The following is a 24,114-nucleotide window of genomic DNA, read 5'->3' as shown; positions in this document are numbered from 1 at the left end:
ATGCAGCAATCACGTGTTGGGGATGAGTAGCGGCATCGAGGAGACAGGTTCAATTCGACCCTCGATGGCAGTGAATCTCCTGCTGGCTTGGATTATCGTCTTCCTCTGTCTGAGCAAAGGTGTTCAAAGCTCGGGAAAGGTTGTATATTTCACTGCTCTCTTCCCATACGTCGTTCTGGTAAGCGTAATTTTCAACAACGCTTCTTTAGAATTTTTATTTTCTTCTGGAATTCTATAATCTGACTTACTTTCCATACTTGTTAATATCGCGATAATTTTTTTCAATTCCTACTAATACGCGTTTTATCATATCGAATGATTTCCCCCACATCCTTTTTATTCACTCTCTAAGTCAGTCTCATGCGGAATTCGCTATTTTTTGACGATTCCAACCAACGGGGAGAGCTGTAAACGAAGAACTCCATTTTCTGTTCGTAGATCACTCTTTTCATTCGAGGGATTTTACTTCCCGGCGCCGACGAGGGCATTCTCTTTTATCTAACGCCCGATTGGAAAAGGCTAATGTCCGCGAAAGTGTGGGGCGACGCTGCTGTGCAGATTTTCTTCGCCTTGAGCCCTGCTTGGGGTGGTTTGATAACGCTCAGCTCCTACAACAAATTCACCAACAATTGTTACAAGGACTCGTTGATCGTCGCCGTCAGCAATATCGGCACGTCCTTCTTCGCTGGTTTTGTCATTTTTTCTGTAATCGGATTCCTGGCTCACGAGCTTGACGTTCCTGTCGCGTCTGTCGTCGATCAGGGTGCTGGACTGGCTTTCATTGTCTATCCTGAGGTACGTGAATATAGAATTATTATTAACATAAAGCGTTGTTCCTTTTGTAAACTTATTTTACATCAGGCTCAAGTTCTTTTTTGTGAAATCATGTTGGATGAATATTTTTGAAAGATTTATCATCTATTTGATCGTGTCTTTAGATTGTATCTTGGTTTCATTTATTTTTCTTTACTTTTCACGCGCTTCAAAATATCTCGATTAACATTTCGGTAGATTTGTTAGAATGATACGTGTAATTATAATTACTAGACTGTGGTTTATACATTTAAGGGACATTTAATCGTGCAGAAGTGTATATGTAGTGTCCATAAACATCCGAATTTACATGAACATTCGTAGTCTAATCATTATTGTGCAATCAATGTATATTACGTATTAATAGTATTTATAGAATTCATTTCTACAGATTCGATAAAGGAAGTAAAAGTCGATAGACCGAAGTAAATTTTAGAAATCGACATTATAGGGAGAACTGAAAGACTTTAGGATTACAAATCAGATTACAGGCTTCTTTATTTTCATGCAAAACGAAAGTACCTATCTCTGTAACGGCATTGGTCATTTTGTTATTTTATTTTTCACTCTACTGCTACATTTTATGCTGCAGTGTACTAGCTACATATTCCTGTATTTATGGACCTTTCAAATGTTCCTTTTCTAAAATTTGGTATTTAATACCTTTAATATTAAATGTTACACTATCTAAAGGTATATATCAGACAAAAACATTTGTACAAACACTATACATTAATCATTAAAAGATATATCTTATATATTCATTATATATATATAAAGTATGCTGTGTTAATTATATATTTTTGTTATTAAAAAAATATGTCATACAAATAGGTAGTAGCTCGTTTACCAGTTGCACCACTTTGGTCGCTGCTCTTCTTCGTGATGCTGCTCACTTTGGGTCTCGACTCTCAATTCGCTCTAATGGAAACTGTTACCACAGCGATCCTCGATGCCTTTCCAGCATTGAGAAATTACAAATTATGGGTTGTCCTGGCAGCAGCTGTATTCGGTTACGCCGGTGGTATCATTTTCACTACCAATGTAAGTTTATATCGTACATAGGAGGAACCGCGAATATTTCCTTCCTACAACTAATACCAAAAAGGATAACTAAATAATTTCAGACGTAGGAAAAAGAATTCGTAAACGTTACTAATAACTAGAAACTTGTATTCATCGAACTTTAGTCACTTTTCATTTATAAGATTGAAAAATACCAAGTAATACACGACTAAATTCAAAATACGTGATCATTATAAAAAGCTTCATATTAGTTAGAGAAATTTATTATATCGATAATATTAGGAACCTACGATTTTAATTATTATATCTAATTCACATATCTAGGTAATTTCATATTATATTAATATTCTGTAATTATCTGTAAATAATAATAATAATCTGTAATGCATAATCTTGTCACTTGACAACATAATTATATCTACTAATATATAACAAGTGCGCGATACTTATCAGATAGAGTTTTCGAGTGTATTTATGTGTATCTTAAATTATTGTCATAAGCTAACAGATAGACTGCCAGTCCATTTATAAAACTGTACTACTTTTTACTCTATCGTCTTATTGTCTTTACAATCTGAATATTTTAGTGTTATTCGTAGCTGTTATCTCCTTGTATATATCTGTTACCTATACCCTAAAGTATCTTAGAAATATTAGTGTACGATAAACAAAATAATTATCGTATTTCACAATATTTAATCTGCTTATATGTTCCATGTACGTTATAATTTCTTTTCCTAAGTAAAAAGTTAGAAAAATATGAGAAAGAGTTTGAAAATTATTTTTTTATGAATCTATGACATATAAATTGAAAATTTCAAAGTATTTTACTATATTTATAAAAATAATTCATTCGAGGGTTAGTTCCAGAAGATTGCTCGTAATTAAAATGTCACATTTCGCTGCACTTCCAGGCTGGTATGTACTGGTTGCAATTGATGGACAAATACGCAGCGAATTGGTCGGTGTTATTGATCGCCATAGGCGAATGTATCTTGGTCGCTTGGATCTACGGTGCGGATCGATTTCTCGACGACGTGCAACAAATGATCGGACCTCGTAGTCGTCCCTGGAGATTTTTCTGGACGTGGATGTGGAAAGTGATTACACCAGCTACGCTCTTCTTCATCCTATTTTTTAATTGGGTCGAATACGAGCCGCTTACATACGGTGGCTACGTTTATCCAAAATGGGCGGACATTGTTGGATGGGTTGTCGGTATAATACCAGTATTGGTCATCGTTGGCGTGGCTCTCGTAAGTAAAATTAAATCGTTCGACGTTGTTCGCGATGAAATACGAGTGTCGTCGTTTACAGAGTAATTTAGGAACACGATAACATTTAAAGTATTTGGTCTCTTGAAGTCGGAGGAATTGAATGAGAGTTTCAGCATTGGTGCATACAATAGAATGTGGATTATTGGAATATTGATTATTGGCACGCCGATTATAAGAGTCCTTGATTGCATAGGCAGAAGTTCTTTCAGTTCTCGAGTGTTTTGTCATGTATAATTGTAACACAGAAACAGTGATATTAATATAACAAAGTACTTAGCTGCGCCAGTTATCATATCGGTCGATAGTTCTTTTCCCCTTTTCGTGACAATTAACAGCTCAGAGTTAGAGTTTTTGTGCGTAGTTACTATATGATTTTATACAAGTTATAATAAAGCGAAGTAATAATAATAATAAGTAGTGATTTGGAGATCGTATCTAGCTAGATCCATTACACTTCACGCTGTTTTTACGATCATTTACCTTTACATTCATTTCTCCTTACAAGCATTCTCTTTCTATTTGAATAAATATCGAAAATGCTTTGACACTTCCAAAAAAGTGTGTAAGTGCAGTATTTTAGAAAGTAAAATATCAATATCTCGATTGATTTAAAATACATGATAATTTGAAGAGAACCATCAATGTTTCCTTTCATTTTCTAAAAATCTTTCCATTCCAGTAGCGTGACAAGTTTTTATTTATAGCCGGCTGATCAATAAAGTGTTAATATTTCTATCAACCATGCGCATAGTAAATTACGCTTCAGAATTAAGAAAAAAAAAAGGACTCTTGCTTCTCGTAATAATTACGATACGTATAGCTCAACCTTGGTATCCTAATAGTTTTATCAACAATTTCATTAATATTATCAAAATATTCCCAGATATAAACAGACTGAAATACATTCATTAATACGTTATTCATTACAGAATCAACTGAGGGATCGGCGTCGTCGTCCTGCCTACGACGAGGACGACGATGATGACGACGATCTCGATAACAGGCTGTCGTGGCAAAGACCAGGGAAAGGGAAAACGAAGAAGAGCAACGGGAAGAATGTTTGGTGGCGCGCGAAGATGCTTTTACAACCGACTTCTGATTGGGGTCCTGCGGCCAGGAATCCTTCTACCCCGTCGAGAACGCTCACTCACACACCGTCGCCAGGTAATCAAGGACTTGATTAAGCTCCAGTCGTGTGCAAGTAAACATCATCCGACAGGGCGTGTATTACGTTATTAAACACGGCACGGTGTGGAGCGGCGTGGTGGATGCATGGTCGTACGAGGCGCAATTTTCATCAGTTTCGGTTCTAATTGCATTTAACTCGGCTGGTAGCAGATAATAATTAATTTAGATATAATAAGCTATGATAGAAACTCGATGCCATTATGCCCGAGCGAAGGTTAACGTTGTACAGGTACAAGGAAACGGTATTTTTCTTATATTAAACGAGATTATCTCGGATTTGTGTAGAGGTCTCCGCTTACATCATGTGTTGACGGTGATCGATAATGAGATACGTCTGGACCGAGTATTTACTTGTATATTTATTTACGCGATTGTTGGATATGCAGAGTGCTGCAGAAAATATGTGTCTCGTATTTTAAAACTATAATGTATCATCGACTATAACATCGTATAGTTATCGACCAAATTGTGATAGAATGAAACGCTAGCAACACACGATTGTTTTATTTGTAAAGCACAAATGGGACGAGTAGTCTGCGGACGTCTATGCATCTGTGACAAAACTAGATATGCAAAATGCATATACAAAATGTCAATAGTTTATACAGTATTAAATCGGTTGATAAAATTCTAAGTAACAAGTGGCAATTTTATCAGTGAAGCTAATTATTGATCACCCGATGGTATTTCATTAATTCTTAATTATATTTCGCGGAAAGAATTCTTTTCATGAATAATATTTTTGAAAAACTTTTCTGCGAATATTCTTCAAATAATTTTTTTATTACGAAGAATGTAATGATATAATCAAATTCTCCTAATATAATTACCATCGTATAATAGAGAAATTATTGCTCTTGTGATAATCAAATCCTAACTATAACGTATACTTCTTGCATATAAATCAACGTTAATTACTAACTTCATACCATGATGTTAATGAAAGCGAAACAACAGAAATTGCGTACAATGTGTAGAATAACGTCATGCATATTTAGAGAAGTCCAAATAGAATTTTAAGTAAAACTTTGCACATGTACATACACGAACTAATGTCAGCAAATATTTATCGTGTTGTATCATATAGAATGTCCGACATTTAACGACTCCTTACTTCACCAAACGCTAAGAAAAATGCATTTCCACATGCACAAATTACAAAATTAAAGCGATATAAAAAATCTTCAGTTTTAAAATCATCTACAAAGATACAGACATTTGTTGAAATAGGAAAATTTGAGAAACATTGATACGATAAAATCAGACATTTTATATGTTACAACCTACTAGATCTACCAGGTTTCATGAAATAATTCTAACGTAGGGCCACCAGCAGGATACAATTCCGTGAGAGACACCATAGTCCTGGTAAACGGTCAGCCAATGATGGTACAACCCTCGAGCACGTCTGGCGCCACTCAGAAGCTTCCTGGACCGTCGATCCTGAAGAATTCTAGTAAAACCGATTTGATCACATCCCAGCAAGTCTGACACGATGTTCATTTTATCTGTAAAGACGAGTCTGCCCAGAAATCTATTGCCAAAGATACAACACTCCAATAACAGGTAGTTGCATATCGCAGATAGGTTCAATAACGATCGATGATCGATCGGGTGGCGGTCAAACGAAGAATGGCATTGAACGTTCCAATAGAAGAGAGATATTCCTATGGATTTATTTTTTTAAAGAGGAATAGTCGGTGTATTTTCTTATATACTCGAACCCCACAATCCTATTAAATTATATCTTTCATTCCAATAGAATCTACAATTAATTATATGACAATTAAAGTATTTTTGTAATTTATTAAATTATTTTAAAATTGTTAATTTTTATTTTCATTCTCGTTTGCTTTACCAGAAAAGATGTTTGATATTCTGCTTTTCTTTTTACAAGTTTCACAGTTACAACGTAGACTCGTAAGAATATTTAACCATTATCGTCGTTTAACATTAAATGGCAATTATTTCGTTGTAACATAGTATGTGAAAACTTGTAATCGGTATAGCGAATTGCATGAAATGTAGGAAAGAAAAGGACTAAAAAAAATTTATCGATCGCGACTAGATAGAAGACTGTCAATGTGACGAAGACGCCGCGTGAAGAAACTGTGACACGACTTCAGCACGCGCGCTGCGATGTAAAACCGTTAGGAAAAATTACGCTACTCCACTGCTTTCGATTGTACATACATAAGGACACGAAGAATACAAAGAAAATGATAAAAAAAAATCACACACACGGACGGTAAAATAACAAGAGGATAACGAAAGGAATAATGGAATTAAATAATTGTAACGTATTCTAGCGAGGAAAGTTACGTATTTATCGCTACCTACGCTGAAGCGTCATTATACAAATTATTAAGATATAGCAATGACACTTCACCTTTTTCAGGTGGAAATCACTGAACGATTCAATTGCTCCCGTGTAAGGTATCTTATCTAAGATAATGTTCACTTGCACAGCGGATCAATTTAGACGTTCCGTGCGATTAGGCATGTTCGATTTAGCCGTCAAAATCAAGAGGAGTTCGCGGTTAATTCCGCCTCGTCGCAATTCATATCTATGTAATCTCGTATCACCCGCCATAAACAAACAAAAAAAAAAAAGAAAAAAAAAAAGAAAAAAAGAGAGAAGAAAATACAGGCTAAATTTCTATTAATCCACTGAACAATTTTGTCGCAGAATATTTGTTGTTATCCGACACGTTCAGTCGCCACCATCTGGTTTTTTGTAAAGCACCATTTCTAGTTACGCGAGCGTTCGGTATTTTTTCGATGTTGACTCGCGAAATGTTTCATACCTAAGTACCAGCTACGCTGTACCGTTTATCGAGAGAATAAGTGTGATCGTTCAAGAGCGCAAATTTCGAGGAATTGGAAAGTCGAGGGGATTTAAAAAGGGAAGGAAGCGGATCTAATTGTAAGTGCTGAGAAAGCGGAAAAATGACGCGGTCTTAGACAGTATTATCTTGCTGAAGCGAGGATGATTAGCGCTATCCTTCTTCCTGCGTTCACCTGTCGATGTCCTCCAAAAACGAGAGATCGCAACAATCGTTAGTTGATGGGGTATAGAATATTTTTGTTAAAGACGCGATTGTTGCTCTATTTTAGTCGTTTTAATCCTTTCAGCGTTGCCACCATCGTAGCAATGGAATTTAAAGTGAGATTGAAAATCTCTGGGAATTTTAATTACGTAAGAGAATTACGTACTAAGCGTACGATAGCGTAAGTGATTCATATATCTATTTATCGTTTCGGTTTACTTCTTTCGATATCTCCAACGACTGATTAACATGACATTTTATCGAAGCTTAATACTTTTATTTCCATTTTCACAGACTGAAAATAGAGAGGAATAATTCGTAACTATGATGATCTATTTTATTGACTTTTTTAAAATTAGGAATTATTGTTATCGATAGCGATGATAGTAGGATTGAAGCTTTTACAAAGAGTCAATAAATATCATGGTTCAATGCTTAAAGGATTAAATTGTTGAGCGTCAAAGATATATAATGTTCAGCGATAGAAGAGAATTATTTGTCGTTATAATAATGTACGCAATATGATCGGAAATGGGAGGTCAAAAAGCGAATTTAAACGGACGAAGTACGACAATTACTTACGAAGGTGTCGATGATACGATGCGAATTACGCCGCTCTGCATATTTCGAGGTGAATAGTAAAGTTAATTGGTCGACGTTTACCCTTCGACGATGTAGTCCCTGAACAGGGTAAGCAGGTGTCGATGAACAATTAACTACGCTACTCGAGATATTGTAATGATAGGATCACGTACTACAGAAAGATTTATGGCTGGATAATTCGTTGCGCAATAAATATGGATAATTTCTTGTGCAATTAATATTCAAATATTAAAAGAAAAGAGAAATAAAGTAACATGTAACATTTACAAATTTTTTTTAAATTTATATTAGCTTCCATATCTTCAAAATTTATAGAATTATAATTATTTGTTATATCGACGTGGCTACCGTTACTTTTTATATTCAATTCATTACTTTTAACATTCAGAAATTAATTTGTGCAAATATCAAGCATTTCCAGTTAATAATATCGTTAGAATCACGTTTTCTTTGATTCTATCTTAAATTTTGTCACATGTAGCATAAGCAGGTCGACTATCTGCTTGGCTTGTATATTAAAAGCTTATATTTTTCGATCGTTGTACGCAGAAGTTATTTCGGTTAAGAGACTCAGGGAGAAGCAGCTGCTTCGATAGTTTAATTCTGTAGTCTATAAACTGAGCTTAGAAACATAGGGGAGTTCCTTTTATTTTTTGCTATTAATATAGATAGCCATATTTGTAAAGGGGATAACACAAGCTATTAAGCCACTTTTATTTCTCTTTACACAAGACAAGATGAAAAATATATACCAAAATAGATATGAACTTCTCATTAAAAAATTTATCGATGCTTTCATTTTAAATAATTTTGGATAGCAGAAGGTAAGCGATACAAAGTCGCACCTGTACCAGCTTAATTGAGAAAATCATTATATTAGTAATAAATAATGTGCGTTTAGAGCTTTTTGTAATTCTATTAGTTTCTTCCTTTACAAATCATTTCATCGAGTTTTGCATTAATTTTCTTTTATATATATATATATATATATATTCTTATTATAGAAACTTACTAAGTATATTATTATTAACTGTATAGAAATTAGATATGCAAATATTAAACTCCTTTTCCAAAATTACAAAAGAAGAAAAAAGAAAAGAAAAGATCGTGATCCTTTACGTACGATATTTTCGGCCAACGAATACTTCGCCCGTTTAAACTTGCAATTCGATCGCATCCACAATTGGAGGACGACGAACACTTGATCTGTCCTTGTTACACTTAAAAAAACAAAGAAAAGAACTCTATTTTCTCGTAGATCGACTGTCGAGTGTTTCCGCGTGTATAACGCCTCCAATTCCCGTTATCAATTATAATATCTATTTTCCAGCTGCGTAAACTTTTCAGGGTTTCACCTAGTCTATTAGACTAATAGCTGTTCTGCGTGCTTCTGAGAATCGAACGCTTGTTCCGTAGAGTGTAGAAGAAGAAGAAAAGGAAGAAAATGAAAAGGAAGAAGAAACCATGTATTGTATATATATATGTATATGTATATATAATGTAATATATACGTATATACATATGTATATATCATATATATTTATTTTTGTGTGAACCATAGACAGTGAGATGATGGAAGGGTGTTTAGAACGAAGAGGGAGGAAGGAGGAAAGAGGAGAGGGTTGTGTCGTTTCACGGTTCAGCGAGAAAAGCGTTTCGGATCATTTCAGACCTAAAAATAGGAATTATAAAATAAACGTTTAAGTCAGTGATGTCTCGTGAGTACACCGGACAAATTACGCGCGTACGTACACAGTCAATAAACGTGAGAAATCGTGATTCTTTATTTTTTATGTGACCCCGTTTGTAAAGTGTTGTTAGCTGTATCATATGTATAACATTTATCGGTATACTTTACGTATATATGTATATACATATACACATATACATATACACACGTTACAGAATATACATATATAGTATATTATACACATTATTGTATATTAAATATTTACATTATATTTATAGGCGCTTGTACACTGGTGTACGCGTCGCATAGTTTATTATATTACGTGTACAAAAGACAAGTATAAGAAAATAATAAAAAAATACACGACACGATTCATCGTTTGATATACCGCAAGAAAGAGGGAGGTTCTGAGCGAAGAAACGTCACGAAACAATTTAACTAGACATTAAAGCCGAGAAAAATAGAAAAAAATCTCGCTGCGTTCAAATTACGAAAAGGCAGACATACAAAATGTGTTAACTCATATCCGTGCGCGTGAGAATCTGTGTGGTGCGATTTTTTTTTTTTTCGCTGCGTTTCGTTGAGTGAGTGAACACGACGAAGAAAAGTGCGGAAAGTGTGTGTAAGTGTACTTTTCTAGAGTAACAAGGGCCTAACTCCACTTTTTATCCTCTTAACGGTCCACGTGTTAGCGTTCATTGGTAACGTACACGATTTTAATTATCACAAATTAATCGGTCTCGTTCTCCTCATTGCCTCGTCGATGTAATTTTCGTTTTCGCATAAAATGACCGTAGCTAAAATTAGAGTATCGTTTTACAATCCTTTGACTTGTTGTTTACGTTAAATTCAACGAACAGGAAAAAATACAAGTTGCCGCGAAACTTCGTCCCTTAAAAATCTTTTTTTTTTACACGGTGGCTCGTGGTTACAGGAATTTTTAGCAAACCGTTTTCGTTAGAATAAGTTTCACGAGCTTTACGTAAACATGAAATTTGCAAACGATGAAAATTTCGAAGCTTCCTGCAACTATACGACTCGTTCGTAAGAAATCGCAGTTCTCGTTATATCTGCGATCAATATGGTTTGTAAGTAATCAAAGTGGACGTTAAGAGTAAATATTCGTCCTTTGCCATTAATCCTTTGCTCAAAGGGATGAACAAGTGGAGGAGGATTCTCACTATCGGCGTACAAGATGGATCCTCGGTGACCTAATTAACATTTTAGAATCTAGTCGTTGTTAATACTCAGAGCTTCACAGAAAATAGGCAAAAAAGTAAAAAATAAAAAAAAAAACATTAAATAGAGCGATATTCGAATCCCAAGATCGGAATTCGTATCCAATCGAGGCTCGTTAGCTTCGCATTGAAGACAATGAAAGTTTATCGAATCGATTCATATTCAAATACCGAAACCCAGGACTTTGTATCCCAGTTAGTCTTTCAGTTAATTGAATGCCCGAAATCCTGTCGATCCTCCATTTTACAAACATACGAGTAGGTACAAAACACGGTGATCAAAATACCAAGTATACAATTATCCATTAAGTATCATAGATTTTAATAATCTATCGTTTGTATTAAGATCCGTCTGTTTTCGATGAAACGTTCATTTCCTTTTCAACGAAATATTTCCGCTACTGTTCGTTTAATGGGAAGAAGCATTAGACTAACCGCATAAGCTTCGTTTGGATTAGTCAAGTTACTTCGATTCAACAAATTTCAATTCGTATAATACGAAACCAGCCTGGAATTGTCATCTATTTTACTCGAATTTCTATGCTTGTTCTCATCTATTACCAAAGGACTCTTAATAGCAAATGATCTGCAATATTTCGCATACCGATACGATACGAATGAATTTACTTGACTAAACGAAACTCAATTAAATATGCTTTCAGGTTTTAAAAACAAACTCGAGACCGTTTAGTTGTTCGTTGACTTAAAGAAAAGAAAAAAATAATAGTTGCTAAGTAATGTAATCTTACTTCCAGTATTTTTTAATACTCACTGATATGTGCCGATACCTCTTCTTCTAAACTTTACATTCCGTTATATTTCGTATATATAAAGTCTCTCTATTATGCATATATGTTTCTAATTACAAATCGATATTTCTTACATACGTTCATAAATACGTTCCCTTTATTCTCCATCGAGTATCCTCTTGAAATTCAAGTAACTTAATTAATCTGAATGAAGGTACACGTACTGATATATTCAGATTAGACAGAAACGAAATTATACCGATAGGAACGCGAGAAACGCACTCCAACTAGCCATATCCGAGACATAATCAAGAAACAAAAAAAAAAAAAAAAAGAAAGAAAAGAAAAGAAGAAGCAAGAATTCTTCGTTTAAGGGAACCCTGACGAACGATTGTTCGATCGATGGACAGATTTTGCCAGCTTGAGAAATGTGATTGAAAAGAGTACGGAGAAACAATCGCGAGAGAAAAGAGAAGATATAAAGTGCTTGGGATTCGTGGGAAGAAAGGGTGACTGACAGATAAGCATTCGACTACAGAACTTTAATGTCCTTAGGCTAGATAGGCGAATCTAATGCAGGTTTAAAAAGGAATTTAAAGAAAAGATTTAGCGCGTTATTGACAACAACAATAACAATATTTATTATTATAAAAAGAGTTATGTTATATACAAAAGTAATGAATAATAATAATAATTAAATAATATAAATTAATAAATAGAGAGCATTAGCTGCCGGTTTAAACCGGTCAGGCCACGTGGTCGACTGTCCTAGATAGGGTTAAGATTTCGGTGACGTAGAATTATCGGTAACAACGCGGTAACTTTGTTGCTGTTACAATGAAACGTGTAAAGGCTCATGGCTTTTAAATGGCTTGAATATTTCATTAATTAAATATAAGTAGAAGAAAACAATTGCAACTATCTTCTCTCTATAATTTCCAACAAAATCACATTTGATATTTAATATGACTTGTAAGTGTTTATCGATTAAAAGATTTACGTTTCAAAGTACTCGGACTGAAAAATAATCTTCCTTTGGCTATTTCGTTTCTAGGTTGCTGCAGAGATCGTTCGTGAGAAGATTTCGATACGTGAATTCAGGGTTACCGAGTAATGTTTCGGATTTTACGTCACCAAGAGCAACCAGTAGAGCGAACAGTACAAAGTAACGTGTCCTAGAGCTAATCGTGAAAGAGAAAAGCGTTCGAGAGCGAGGATAGTGTTAGGCGGTAGCAGATGCGTTATGTTTCATGGGAAACGATAGGATTAATATTCGTTCGCGTTAATAAGACAGATTTTTGTACGTTGGCGAGCATGTGTCTATGGAAAATCGTTGGATGTTGAAGAAGATAGCATTAAAACTGCGATTTGTGGAAAATTATTCTGGACGAAGATACGCTACTCGTGTCTCTCAGAAAATATCAATGTAAAAGTGTTTACTTTTAAAATCAGCCTATGATTCAGAAACATTTTCAGTTCCATTTCTTCAGGTAATTCTTGTAAATCTTCATATTTATTTAATTTTTGCGAGTTACATTATAAGCTACTTTACAATTTCCTTGTTGTCATGTGATTTTGTTAATATAAGTTTATACCACTGATCAATAAAAGATGCTGACATATCTTTATACTATTACTTATCAAATTTTTAGAAATTCTTAGTTGCTACAGCTACAGGCTTTATTTCTGCTATTATAATATATCGCATTATTCGCGTTAATATACCATCTTCTTCTGTCATTGGACGTTTTACACACAACGTATGTGTAAGAAGAGAATTTCTTTTGTATCATAAAAATTTTATTTCGTACGTTACCATTGTTTTAAGATATATATACGAACATTTCAGATTTTACGATTTGTTTCCTTGGATTTGATTAATTATCTTTGCATATAGCGCTTGGACAAATCACACGTACGAACAAATTTTTAATTTGGTAGACCTTAAATATTTCAAATCTACAACTATTACGAACACAGAAAACGATGTTTCTATAAGAGAAAATCGCGAAAATTTACAACTGACGTTTGTTGACAAATGTTGCTTTTACATATTCCACAAGTTGGTTACGTAACACACATATATCTTATTCAAAACTTTAGAATTTTTTAAATTAGATTCAGTTAATTCGATCGATCCTATTGTTTTCACTGGAATTAACGTGGAAGTAACAAACAAAGAGGCACACGGGAAACGTATAGACGAGTGCATGCTCAAATGCATGTAACTTCTAAGGCAGTGAAGCTACCGAAGGAATGCGACAAAGCAATTTAAACGAAAAATCCAAAGTCGTGTTCTGTCTATATCAAATAAACGTGCACCTAAATAATACGCAAACACAAATACGTATACATATGTATATGTGTACATTAAACATGTATGTACATACATATATATATATGTATACAATACATTACGTGTTGTGGCACAACGTTAACGATGATCCACACAAACAGATTACGAGAGGAAAATTTTACGCGTGATTAGGTTCGATTTCGGATGTTTATCGTACGTTGACGATTATGAGAAATTTTAGAAGTTAGTCCAAGAAAAGGAGAAATTAAAGGGAAAGGTGAGAGAAAGTGGAGAAAACACGATATATAAGAGACGATAAGATTATATCGAGGATAAGAAATTGTATTAATATAAATGTACATTGCATTGCGGAAGATATATACATTATGTAAATTCTATATACATATATATATATATATATATGTATATGATGCGTGTGTAATTAATAAAGTGTTGATATATATGGTTGACGATAATGCCACCGCGTCTATTGTCTTCTCTATTGGTTTATTTAATAATCTTATGTTAAATGTCCAAGCAAATATTATTTCAATATATATATTTTTTATTTTTAAATAATATTATACGATACTATATAATACCTTAATAAGTTAATATTACAAATCTGCATTATCTTTTTGGTAAACGTTTCTTACATGTACTACTTATTTATATATCTAAAAAATATACGTTTTTCTCTTGCCAGGTGAGTTTACAAGCATTTTTGGTGCATTTATATAAACGTTTCATTTCTTTCCTTCTCTCTTTCTCTTTTTTTTTTCTTTTTTTGGCATGTTAACTGTTCGATGAACACAAGCGAGGTATAACAAATCTTTCTTTTCGTTCGTTCATTTACGAATAATTCTACGAGTATCTGGTTAAACATCGCTCACTGGGATTTAAATTATCACTTGTTTATTCTAACTTAAGCCTTGATTTTGAACTTTACGATTAGAATTAATAGAGTTTTGTAGCCGGATATTTGAAAAGTATTAAACATCATCTTGATACTGTGAACAACGATCGAGACGATTGTCTTAGGAATTAAAGAAATTATCTAAATCTAGCTTTAAAAATGGATGTCGTAATCGCTGTACAATCATTGAAGGACGGAATGTCTGAATTGTAAGTAGATTAACCCTTTGACATTGTAACAGAATGATAAATAATTCAGAATGAACGATTTAGAAAATAATTATTTTTCATCAGAAATCCTATACAATTCCTGCTTCACGTACGAGAAATACATACTGTCAACTTTTTAAAAAAATAAATATATGAAAATTCAAAATGTGAAGTTTGTAGTGAATAATATATTTAATGCGCTTTGTCTGCTATACTAATGCCATACTAGTAGTGCTTGCTACGCCGTTAAATAGTAGAAAATGTTATTTCTTCCTTTCATTCTTATTCAACGAAGAAAGCTTTGGATTTTGAAATCATGAAAAATAAAACTATTTCAAGTATAGAGATCTCGATTACGATGTTTCACGAACGAAAGTCAATCGTGGCAATTAACTCGATTAAATCTTATCTTACTACGTGACACGATAAAAACGTTTTATCTATGTCAATGTAATCGACACGAAATATTTAATTCGATAAGAATATTTTTATAGATCGATCTCTATTGCTATGCTGATCTCTGATCGAATCTAGAGTAACGTAAGGCAAATAAATCGCGTTTATTGAACAGACTACAAACAAACTCTGAACACAATTATGCTTTTGAATCTACTTCAGGCTTCGCTATACTTATCGCATATGCAAAAAGGACGAGAATCTTTCTCGTTCATCGACGAGTACGAACATCACGTTTACCATGTATTTCATAAATCTTTGACATATTTCATTGGTTTTGAAAATTTAAAATTCTGTGCCTTCGTAGTCAAGTTGTTGAAGGTACATTGATCCTGGCTAAAAGCGTTGAAATTGTTTCCCTTTGCTACAGTACGTAGACGTTTGCTAGAGTAATATACGATATTATACAGAGTAATTAGGTGGTAGCAGGTGGCGGACCGAAAACCACTCTGCTTCTCGAAACAGCTCCTAGAACCGGCTTCAGAAGGATGAAGAAACCCGCGATGAAGAACGCTGTGAACGTCAAGCTTCTTCCAGTATAGCCACCAGGCCACCATTTCGTGTACGTGCCCGTGATCAACGTCGCAAGCAAGATCACCGTGACTATGATACCACCGAAAGCGTGCATGATTTTTAGAAGAACCGGCCTGAAACGCGGATACAGCCACCTGGAATTGTTGGTGACGATGCCGAACGCAGCTGTTAGAAACGCCAAGATAATGCTGACCAATCCGAGGATCGAGTGAGGCGTGGCAAAATGCGGATTGTTGTTGTTGTTCTTGTTGACCACGATGATGACGAGTCCCACTAATACTAATGCTAGACCGGTGGCGTGCAGGATCCAGTGAATCGTTACTCTGTTGGCTCTGGACACCTTCCAGCCGACATACGCCTCACCAGAAACGCTGAATATCGCCTCGGTTATCAGAAGACCCACCTGTATCGAGGAAAAAGTTGCTACTTAATCGATTGACGTTTAAAGAACTTTTGTATGGGAACAAAGGGAACGGATAAGTTTTGCTATGGGAATGGATGTCAGTTCGATCATGTGGAAAGTTTCATAGGGTTTGAGTAGATTTAGCGGAGATTGTTAGGTAGCAGATTCCACAACGGAGTTGCGAAGTGTTTTTAGCTGATTGTCAAGGTTACTTTTAGTTAGTTTGATATTCTAAAATATCTATGTTTTTAATATGTTTTCATTGGGTTATGAGAAATGTGTCTTTTACAGGGCAGTTCTAGATTGAAATAAAGTACATCATTAAACATTTAATTTTTGCAAACTATTATATCGTATTTGTCCACTTTTTCCGACAGCGTTATGTAAATCATTCGCACTGTCGAAAATGTTTAGGTCTGTGATCTTGTTTCAATCGTTCTAAAAGGCTTAATAGCGCGATGACCACCGTGGCAGCCAACGTGTTTCTTAAAATTTCAATTTATAGCGTTACATCATTTACATCACTTACTGTGTCAGTGCACCATCTGAATGTTGATACCCAGATGGCAGAAGCGCTATGTCCTAACTCTCAAAAATAGCAATTACTCCTGGCTGTGTCATAAACTCGGCCTAACGACGAGCTCTAACACGAAGCCTTAACGTTTGACGAATTTGATAGGCAGAGCAATCGACAGCAATCGACAGCAATCGACAGAGAAAATAGCGATCGTTTTAGTTTACTCAGAGAATGTTGCAACCAATTTGTCGATCTGGGTCAACGGTGGATTCCTTCACCGTTTAATTCGGTGGATGTACAAGTGTACACGCCTACGATGTTTTAAGGAGATAATGAATCGACATGATATCATTAGAAAGAAAGACAAAAAAAAAAAGAAAGAATTTCAGTGATTAGATCAATCAATGACGTTGGGTGGTTTCGTTTCTTCTTCTTTTTCCTCTTTTATCGCAGATCTTTGCTAAGTTTACTTCTTATTTGTTACCAACATACTGCACACTCCAGATTCGACTTTGTTTGATTTATTTAAGAACATTGTTCGGAACACTTGTGAGTAAGTAGAACTCAGCATTCTTCCAAGTACGAGGATGATCTAAGAGTTGAGACACTTGGACGAAGGTCGCTTAATCATGTCTAGGATTTTATGTCTTTCACATACAAAACTCTTCAGAATGGTAGACACACGATATTTTTTTAGCTTTGGAAACGTAAACAATGCTGTAAGTTCCAGATATCTTTCACCATATTTGTTCTCTCATTAATGTCGTGGAAAATTACGTTTAATATTTTACGTGCGTATGCTATCATACTTATTATAATCGTGCAACAAGTAAAGTATAGTCGTAAGAAGGTATTCGTATTGCATTAACTGATAGTGTTAATTAGCTGTATTAATTAATAGTATTCTATACGTATGATATTAGATAGTTTTGTGTTATGTCACGCGCCAGGATATTTGCAACCGTGAAAACAATAATTACGAGAAAATTGATCGGATGCCCGCGACGTTTTAATAGTCCCATGAATCACGGCTGTGATTCTGTGTTTCACAGAAAAATGTTTAATCCTCGTCGCAAATAAAATATGAAACGAATGGTTTCAGCGTACATCGATGTTGTAATTAGTCGTGAAGATATTTTAAACACATCGTAAGATAACTTCAATGACATATTACATGCTTCGTTATGTAGTTGGTGTGAAATACGAATTGCCTTTTCACCAAAATGAAAAAGTTGCGGTTATCCACATAAACTGTCTTCCGCGTTCTACTCCCAATGGATGATATTTCATATTCCACACTTTCTATAAACGTCTGTTTCGTCAGCTTCCTTTGTACAGAAACTTATATCAAAAGGATTGATTTCAATCGAAGATTTTTCATATCGGTAAACACGGCGTTCTTCGGGTCATTTTTATTTTTATTTTTCCGTCGTTAAGAAATTTCTTCGATTTCTCAAACTAACTAGGTGCTATCGTAAAATTTCACTCTATGAGAGTTTCGTTTTAGTAGTCTCGTCCTGTAAAGATACCGTCGTGATGTTATTTCTAAACAGCCGCGTATCGCAAACAGCTATTCTTCTATTTCTCGCTTAATATCGAATAACAATAGAACAATTACCTGTCTTACTTCGTTTGACGTTATTGAATTTCCAGATAAAAGGATACACCGTGGAGTGAAATTTCATGGAAAATAGCATTTGACGCTTAAGGAAAATATGAAAGTAACGTTATCGATATAACGCGTAACATTTCGCTTCAATTTTATGCTAAAGATTTTCTTAAAACGTTAAAAGTGTTTTCGTCAACCAGAACGAGATTGGTGCATAAAACGTTCGAGAATTAAATTGCGAAGCTTTTCTCTCCCAAGCTTCGCTTCGAAACTGAGAAACACCAATTTCCGTAACTTTGCAGCGTGTAAACAGAAGATTTATTGCCACCGTGGCATTACGAAACGCATTCGTCGCTGCAGGATGTTTGTCGACTTTAAACAAGAGAGTTACACCGACTCTTCTTCTCGAATAAGAAGCAACCTGTTGCTTCAACCGCTAATTTTTGTGCAATGTAATTTTCAACGTATCGAGTTACCGATGTAACGTAGGAGTCAAGCACCTACATTCCTGATCCACGTGCCTCTTTAATTGTTCTATTGTGCAATTAACGTTGGCCAAGTTGGCTACTTACTCCGACGCTCATGCAAATGGGATGCCACGAGAAGAAGCTGTACTTTCCAAAGGCCAAAACCAAAATGTATATCACTGGCGCCAGTAGGAGGATGTGCGTGAGGGCTGAAAACACCAGCATAATGGCACTTGGCGGTCCTTTGCCTGCTGGTTGATCTGTCATTTTTAATTTGCTGTTATCCTTGCACCTGTGGGAAGAATTATTATATTATTAATCATGGAAATAAGACAAATACGGATGATATTAGAGCGTTTCAAAATGTCAAAAAACATCGTTACTTTAATGTTTAGTAGTTAAAATGCCTTCGTTGGAAAATTGTTGTTAGAAGATGCTAGTTAAAAGGAGCTTCTCTTAAAAAATTATATTATCGTTTGAACGTTCAGTTAGTTGTTGTGGTGGATCAGGTAGAACGTTTGATTTCCGCTAGATGGATTAACTAATTTCAGTTATATCTGGTTCGTTTCAGAGGTTCGATCTAAGTTTGGAAATGGATCGTTGATGGACTTTATTAACAGCCTATTCGTTATGATTCGCACGAAAGTGTTTAATTTGCAGCGTTGTAAAATGTTGCAAACAAATGCGATGAAATGAACGAACAAATCCGAAGCGAAAGTTTACAAAAATTCTTCAAAGTCCAGAAAATTCTGAACGTCCAGTGAATTTTGTTCATCGAAATCCAACAAAAATTCCGTCCATCTCTAACTACCTTGTCTTTCTGTAAGTGTTTCCATCACTTTTAAATATATCTTCTATAACATTTAAATAAGTGAAAAAGTCTACTACTATGTATAATTCATCGGAATTGTTTATGAATTTTTCGCTATATTTTCCACGTACATAGTAATGTTGTCATTTTTTGTAAAATTATCAGCCTATTCAACCGTTCACCTTTGCAATTAGCAAGAGTCATATGCGTGGGTTTGGTCTTTAGATCGTAAGTAATCTAACACTTGAAAGATCAAGATTACGATACGTCAATAACTATTGAAGAAGAAGTTTGAAAATATCATTTAGCTTCGTAAGGATAATAAAATATTCGAGTTTTCAAAGATAGCAGATGTATCGTATAGGCGATAGAGTCCTCAAAAATTGAGACGAACTAAGCTACTTTTCTTCGATTTAGAAGAAAAACGATAAATTCCATACGACCTGAGCTGGTCTTTTGACGCAACTGTTCCTACGATCGTTTAAAATGCACGGCGTGTGATTCACTGCTAATTGCGCGACATGATTCTACGTTTCTTTCAGCTTCTATTCGTTCGAACATGCGGAAAATCGTGTCTTTTATGACAGCATGTAAGCACGAGCGCGATCAATGAAGCCACTGATTAAGTGAACGTCTGTCAAGATCGAGGGAGTCGATTATTGCTACGGTTCTGCTACGTTACAGCTGTCCGAGAGTCTTTGAAGTATTCTAAACCAACTCGAGCTTCGAGAAAATTCAATCAAACTTTACAGAACTCGTACAATAAATATTATCATACCGCAGTAAATTTGTAAACTCTCTTATTCGGAGTAAGCATATCAAATTTTGATAACAAGGAGCAGTGAAATGCCGATATTGTGAAAAGAGGCAAACGTATCGTAATTTAACACGAGGCAAATTAAACGCCTTTCGATTTGTTTTTGACCCGATTATCTACTCTTCCCTTTAAAAATATCTTTCAAATACGAAGAGAGATATAAAGAAATTACTTTTCGTGCACGTTCTTTCTCGTTCCAATTTTATGCTCGCGTTTCTTTCCGAAAATCGAAAATCTTTTTGTGTAGAAATTAGCAACGTAATTGGGTCAAACTGTATCGATTAGGGATGATCGTATGAAACTGTATCGCAGAAAAAAAACGCTCTACACGAAAATCTAATTGCGCAGAAGGAAAAGATTGCGAATTAGTGCTTTATCATGAATTCCGCACAATTCCATGAATGGCTTATCGTGAATGAAAAGTTCAATGACACTCGTAAGTGTCGACTACGATTCGATAAAAAAAAGTATGCTAGCACACCGACAATTTAATGATAAATATAAGTGACGTAAGGAAAGCTATTAATATAATTGCACCGATTTAGACTCCGCGAAGATGCTTTTGAAAAATAGCATGTTTGTATAAACATCGAGTAACATTGTAAGTCTATCGATAGAGAACTTGCGTCGTATATTCGTTTTTGTTTGTAACTCGTTTGCAAGAAAAATTCGATTTCATGGATTATAAACATAACGTAGGAAACTTTTTACGGCATTGTAATTCGGCATGAAAGCAGTAAAAAATACTAATAAATGCGGATAGGGAAACGAGATTGCAGTATACGTAATCGTTTGCAGGAAGATTAACATCGAGCAATGTTGGATTTGCTATGAAAACACAAAGATGCGCGCAAATAAGCGGAGGAAAACAATGTGCCGCAACGCTAATCCTAAAATTATATCACGACCAAGTATGTTCATATGGTATGACAGCTGTGAGTACGATTATCGTAGAATATATAACAAATATACCTATGAATGCGTTAAAAGCGCAATAAATTATAAATATAGAAGGAGTCTTGATTCGCAGTATAAAATTGTAAAATTTGGAGAAAATATCCGACGTTTCTACAGACTTTGGAATTACGAGTCGCGTGAGAAAATTTTGAAACGCCATTCAAATTTACACGTTCGTACGTAAATGGGAAAAAATGCGAGTGAAATACAAACATGTATACCACTTTGCTGATCCGTACTGTTCGAGTCGTAGGCGTGATAATAGTCGTTGAATACTTTGTACGAGTAGTAATAATAGTATCATAAAAATATCATAGCGAAGATTTCTTTATCAACGATACACAAATACTATCTGTCTACGCTGAAGCTTAAGAGCACTAAGGGCAAATAATAAGTAAGTTTTCGGTAAAAACATCCATTACTTATCTAACGGTTATATGAAACTCTGTTTATCATAATATAATTACGCCCGTTGTTGATGACGCAGACCGGCACACTTTCAGATACGCTCCACTTTCGCGGCTCGAGTGAATACACCGAGCGTATCACGCGAATCTCGCGTTTACGCGTAACTGTATCGAAAACGGGGCACGTTCGGGGACCTAGTTGCAGAAAACTATCGCCAATCTTTCGTTGCATAAGCGACAATGTAAAAATAGCTGTGCGATAACGAAGGTACCGGTACTCCTGTACTGTAACGAAAAGAAAAAGGCTGTTCGAGCAGGCCCAGAACTTAATTCGATGTAATTCTTTGGATATCTCGAACGATGTCCGGAGCGACGATAATCGTCGTCGGTCGTTTGAAGTCGTGACCGGGGCACAGATTTTTATCTCGTGTTAATTTGGTACGGAAAACTTTCCAGAAGTATGAATTACAAATGAAGCTTGGAAATTCGATTAAGAAATTGATTTTACAAGTTCGTTTTAATTTTATCGGATTTTAAACGGATTTATCGGATTTTATAATTTTTAACGCGAGTATAGAGTAACGTAACGTCGTTTGCAAGATTAGTTAGTATCGATTGTTGGTGTTTTGATCATGTAAAGATAATTAAAAATATATCCTGTTAAGAAGGACTTTGTTCTCCAACTCTCATAGCTGAGAAACGATAATTACATTGAAAATTCCCTGTAACTACATGTACGCTATTAATACGTATTTCCAATGTTATCAGCAACGTAATTGAAATTATAGATTGAGTTTTTATATGTACGTATCTAAACTTGTATTTCTTCATACACATGTTTCTACATTTATATGATAATTTCTACGTTCATATGTTCTAGACTTCTTTCTACAACTATCTGTTACACGGCAGAGAACGAACAAGATACTCCTAAACGTGGTCTATTTTTAATCAAAATTATTGACCATATATCATTCGTCATGCTCGGCCCAATGCTACAAAAATAATGAAAAAGAAGTCACACCTCTATGGACGATAACGAAACAATTACAAAATAGCATTCCGTTTTCAACCTGTTTTAAATCATACAATTTGAAATAATCAGTCACAAACTGAATTACGAAAATCTGCCGAGAAACTGCTACGGAGACTGAAAACTTCCTTTTTTCCGATAACTCCAGTTGACCGATAAATAAACGCGCGCTTCTCGACCGCGTAAAATATCCGAAGAATAAGCGTGGAAAGTGTATTTTATCTAGAAGCTCACCTCGACAGTCGTAGACTCACTGGATCGGATTTCCGAAGAGAAAGGTCACCGACGTGGACCGTTCGTGCTGAAAAAACGAAAACAAGCTCGGACAAAAACACAGAAGAGGAAGAACACGGAACGGCGTCCGCGCCTCGACTGAAAGCACGCGTCCTAGCATGGTCGCAACGATCTATCGCTGCGTTGCCGATACTTCTTACGAATGACGCGAGGAAAATCGTGGAGTAAACGCGGCCTTGGCGCGTCTAATCGCTACGATCTTCTCTTCGCATGTATAAAACGGGCACTGCGCTCGCAGCCTGCAGAGTCGGACCCATTGTTCGCCTCGTCATGGTGCGATATCGCGTGCCACCGATGTATACTGCTTTTCCTGGCACGTTTTTCTATTCTGCTCGGTTTTCTTCCTCGCCAACTTTCCTATCGCGCTAGTAAAAATACGAGTAACATGCTGCATCAACTTTCGCGTTGCACAATTCTATCATAATAGATAATACCTAATCAGCTTGCAATTGTTACGAAAGATTTGTCGTATTTCTTTTACCGTTTAAGAGGAAACGACGATGGTTAAGGAATAATAAAGAAATTTGCCAAATACTTGTCAAATAATCGCAAAGCGAATAAATAATCCGAAACCAATTAAATCGAGTGAACGTAGCAAACAGTTAGCGAATATATTAACGCGGTATTTCCTTCTAATTTATGACGATGTTATCGGAGAATATTTTCGGAATAAATTATGCTGCGCATAACGAGCTCATTTTTATGAAGGCGTAGTCGATTTAAACTATGCGTTGATATTACCGCCAGCTTTATA

At 35.3% G+C, this 24,114-nt stretch overlaps 2 protein-coding genes across 11 annotated transcripts in view; one reads left to right on the top strand and one right to left on the bottom strand.

The window, feature by feature from the left end:
• The window catches only part of LOC122568188 (sodium- and chloride-dependent glycine transporter 1-like), a 41,579-nt gene extending 28,323 nt beyond the window's left edge, over nt 1-13,256 (top strand). For 8 of the 9 annotated variants that reach the window (XM_043727626.1, XM_043727625.1, XM_043727630.1 and 5 more), the window contains 6 exons: nt 7-178; nt 439-795; nt 1,648-1,857; nt 2,754-3,095; nt 4,046-4,280; nt 5,629-13,256. In XM_043727626.1, coding sequence (XP_043583561.1) covers nt 7-178; nt 439-795; nt 1,648-1,857; nt 2,754-3,095; nt 4,046-4,280; nt 5,629-5,795 — 1,483 coding nt within the window. In that variant the 3' untranslated portion in view covers nt 5,796-13,256. The remainder of the gene's footprint in view (nt 1-6; nt 179-438; nt 796-1,647; nt 1,858-2,753; nt 3,096-4,045; nt 4,281-5,628) is intronic. The other variant, XR_006317006.1, reaches the window with a different exon arrangement.
• Nucleotides 13,257-14,474: 1,218 nt separating this feature from the next.
• On the bottom strand, nt 14,475-23,455 carry LOC122568192 (transmembrane reductase CYB561D2-like). 2 transcript variants are annotated; one of them, XM_043727646.1, is made up of 3 exons: nt 23,301-23,455; nt 19,147-19,333; nt 14,475-16,448 (listed from the first exon to the last, which is right to left on the bottom strand). In XM_043727646.1, the coding sequence occupies exons 2-3, from the start codon at nt 19,306-19,308 to the stop codon at nt 15,927-15,929; spliced, it is 684 nt and encodes a 227-aa protein (XP_043583581.1). In that variant the 5' UTR covers nt 19,309-19,333; nt 23,301-23,455; the 3' UTR covers nt 14,475-15,926. The 2 variants fall into 2 exon arrangements, with proteins under 2 accessions (XP_043583581.1, XP_043583582.1); XM_043727647.1 differs by having other exon boundaries at nt 23,289-23,430.
• Between the last annotated feature and the right edge of the window lie 659 nt (nt 23,456-24,114).

This window comes from Bombus pyrosoma, linkage group LG6 (genome assembly GCF_014825855.1).
Source record: "Bombus pyrosoma isolate SC7728 linkage group LG6, ASM1482585v1, whole genome shotgun sequence".
Classification (NCBI taxonomy): Eukaryota; Metazoa; Arthropoda; class Insecta; order Hymenoptera; family Apidae; genus Bombus; species Bombus pyrosoma.
Note: the sequence above shows the minus strand (reverse complement) of the source record. Positions and strands in the feature narration are given on the sequence as shown.

Excerpts from the sequence above, each read along its gene's own strand:
- LOC122568192 (XM_043727646.1), bottom strand. The coding sequence starts at position 19,308 with ATGACAGATCAACCAGCAGGCAAAGGACCGCCAAGTGCCATTATGCTG. Across the intron at positions 16,449-19,146 it reads CCATTTGCATGAGCGTCGGA|GTGGGTCTTCTGATAACCGA; the intron begins GTAAGTAGCCAA and ends TCCTCGATACAG.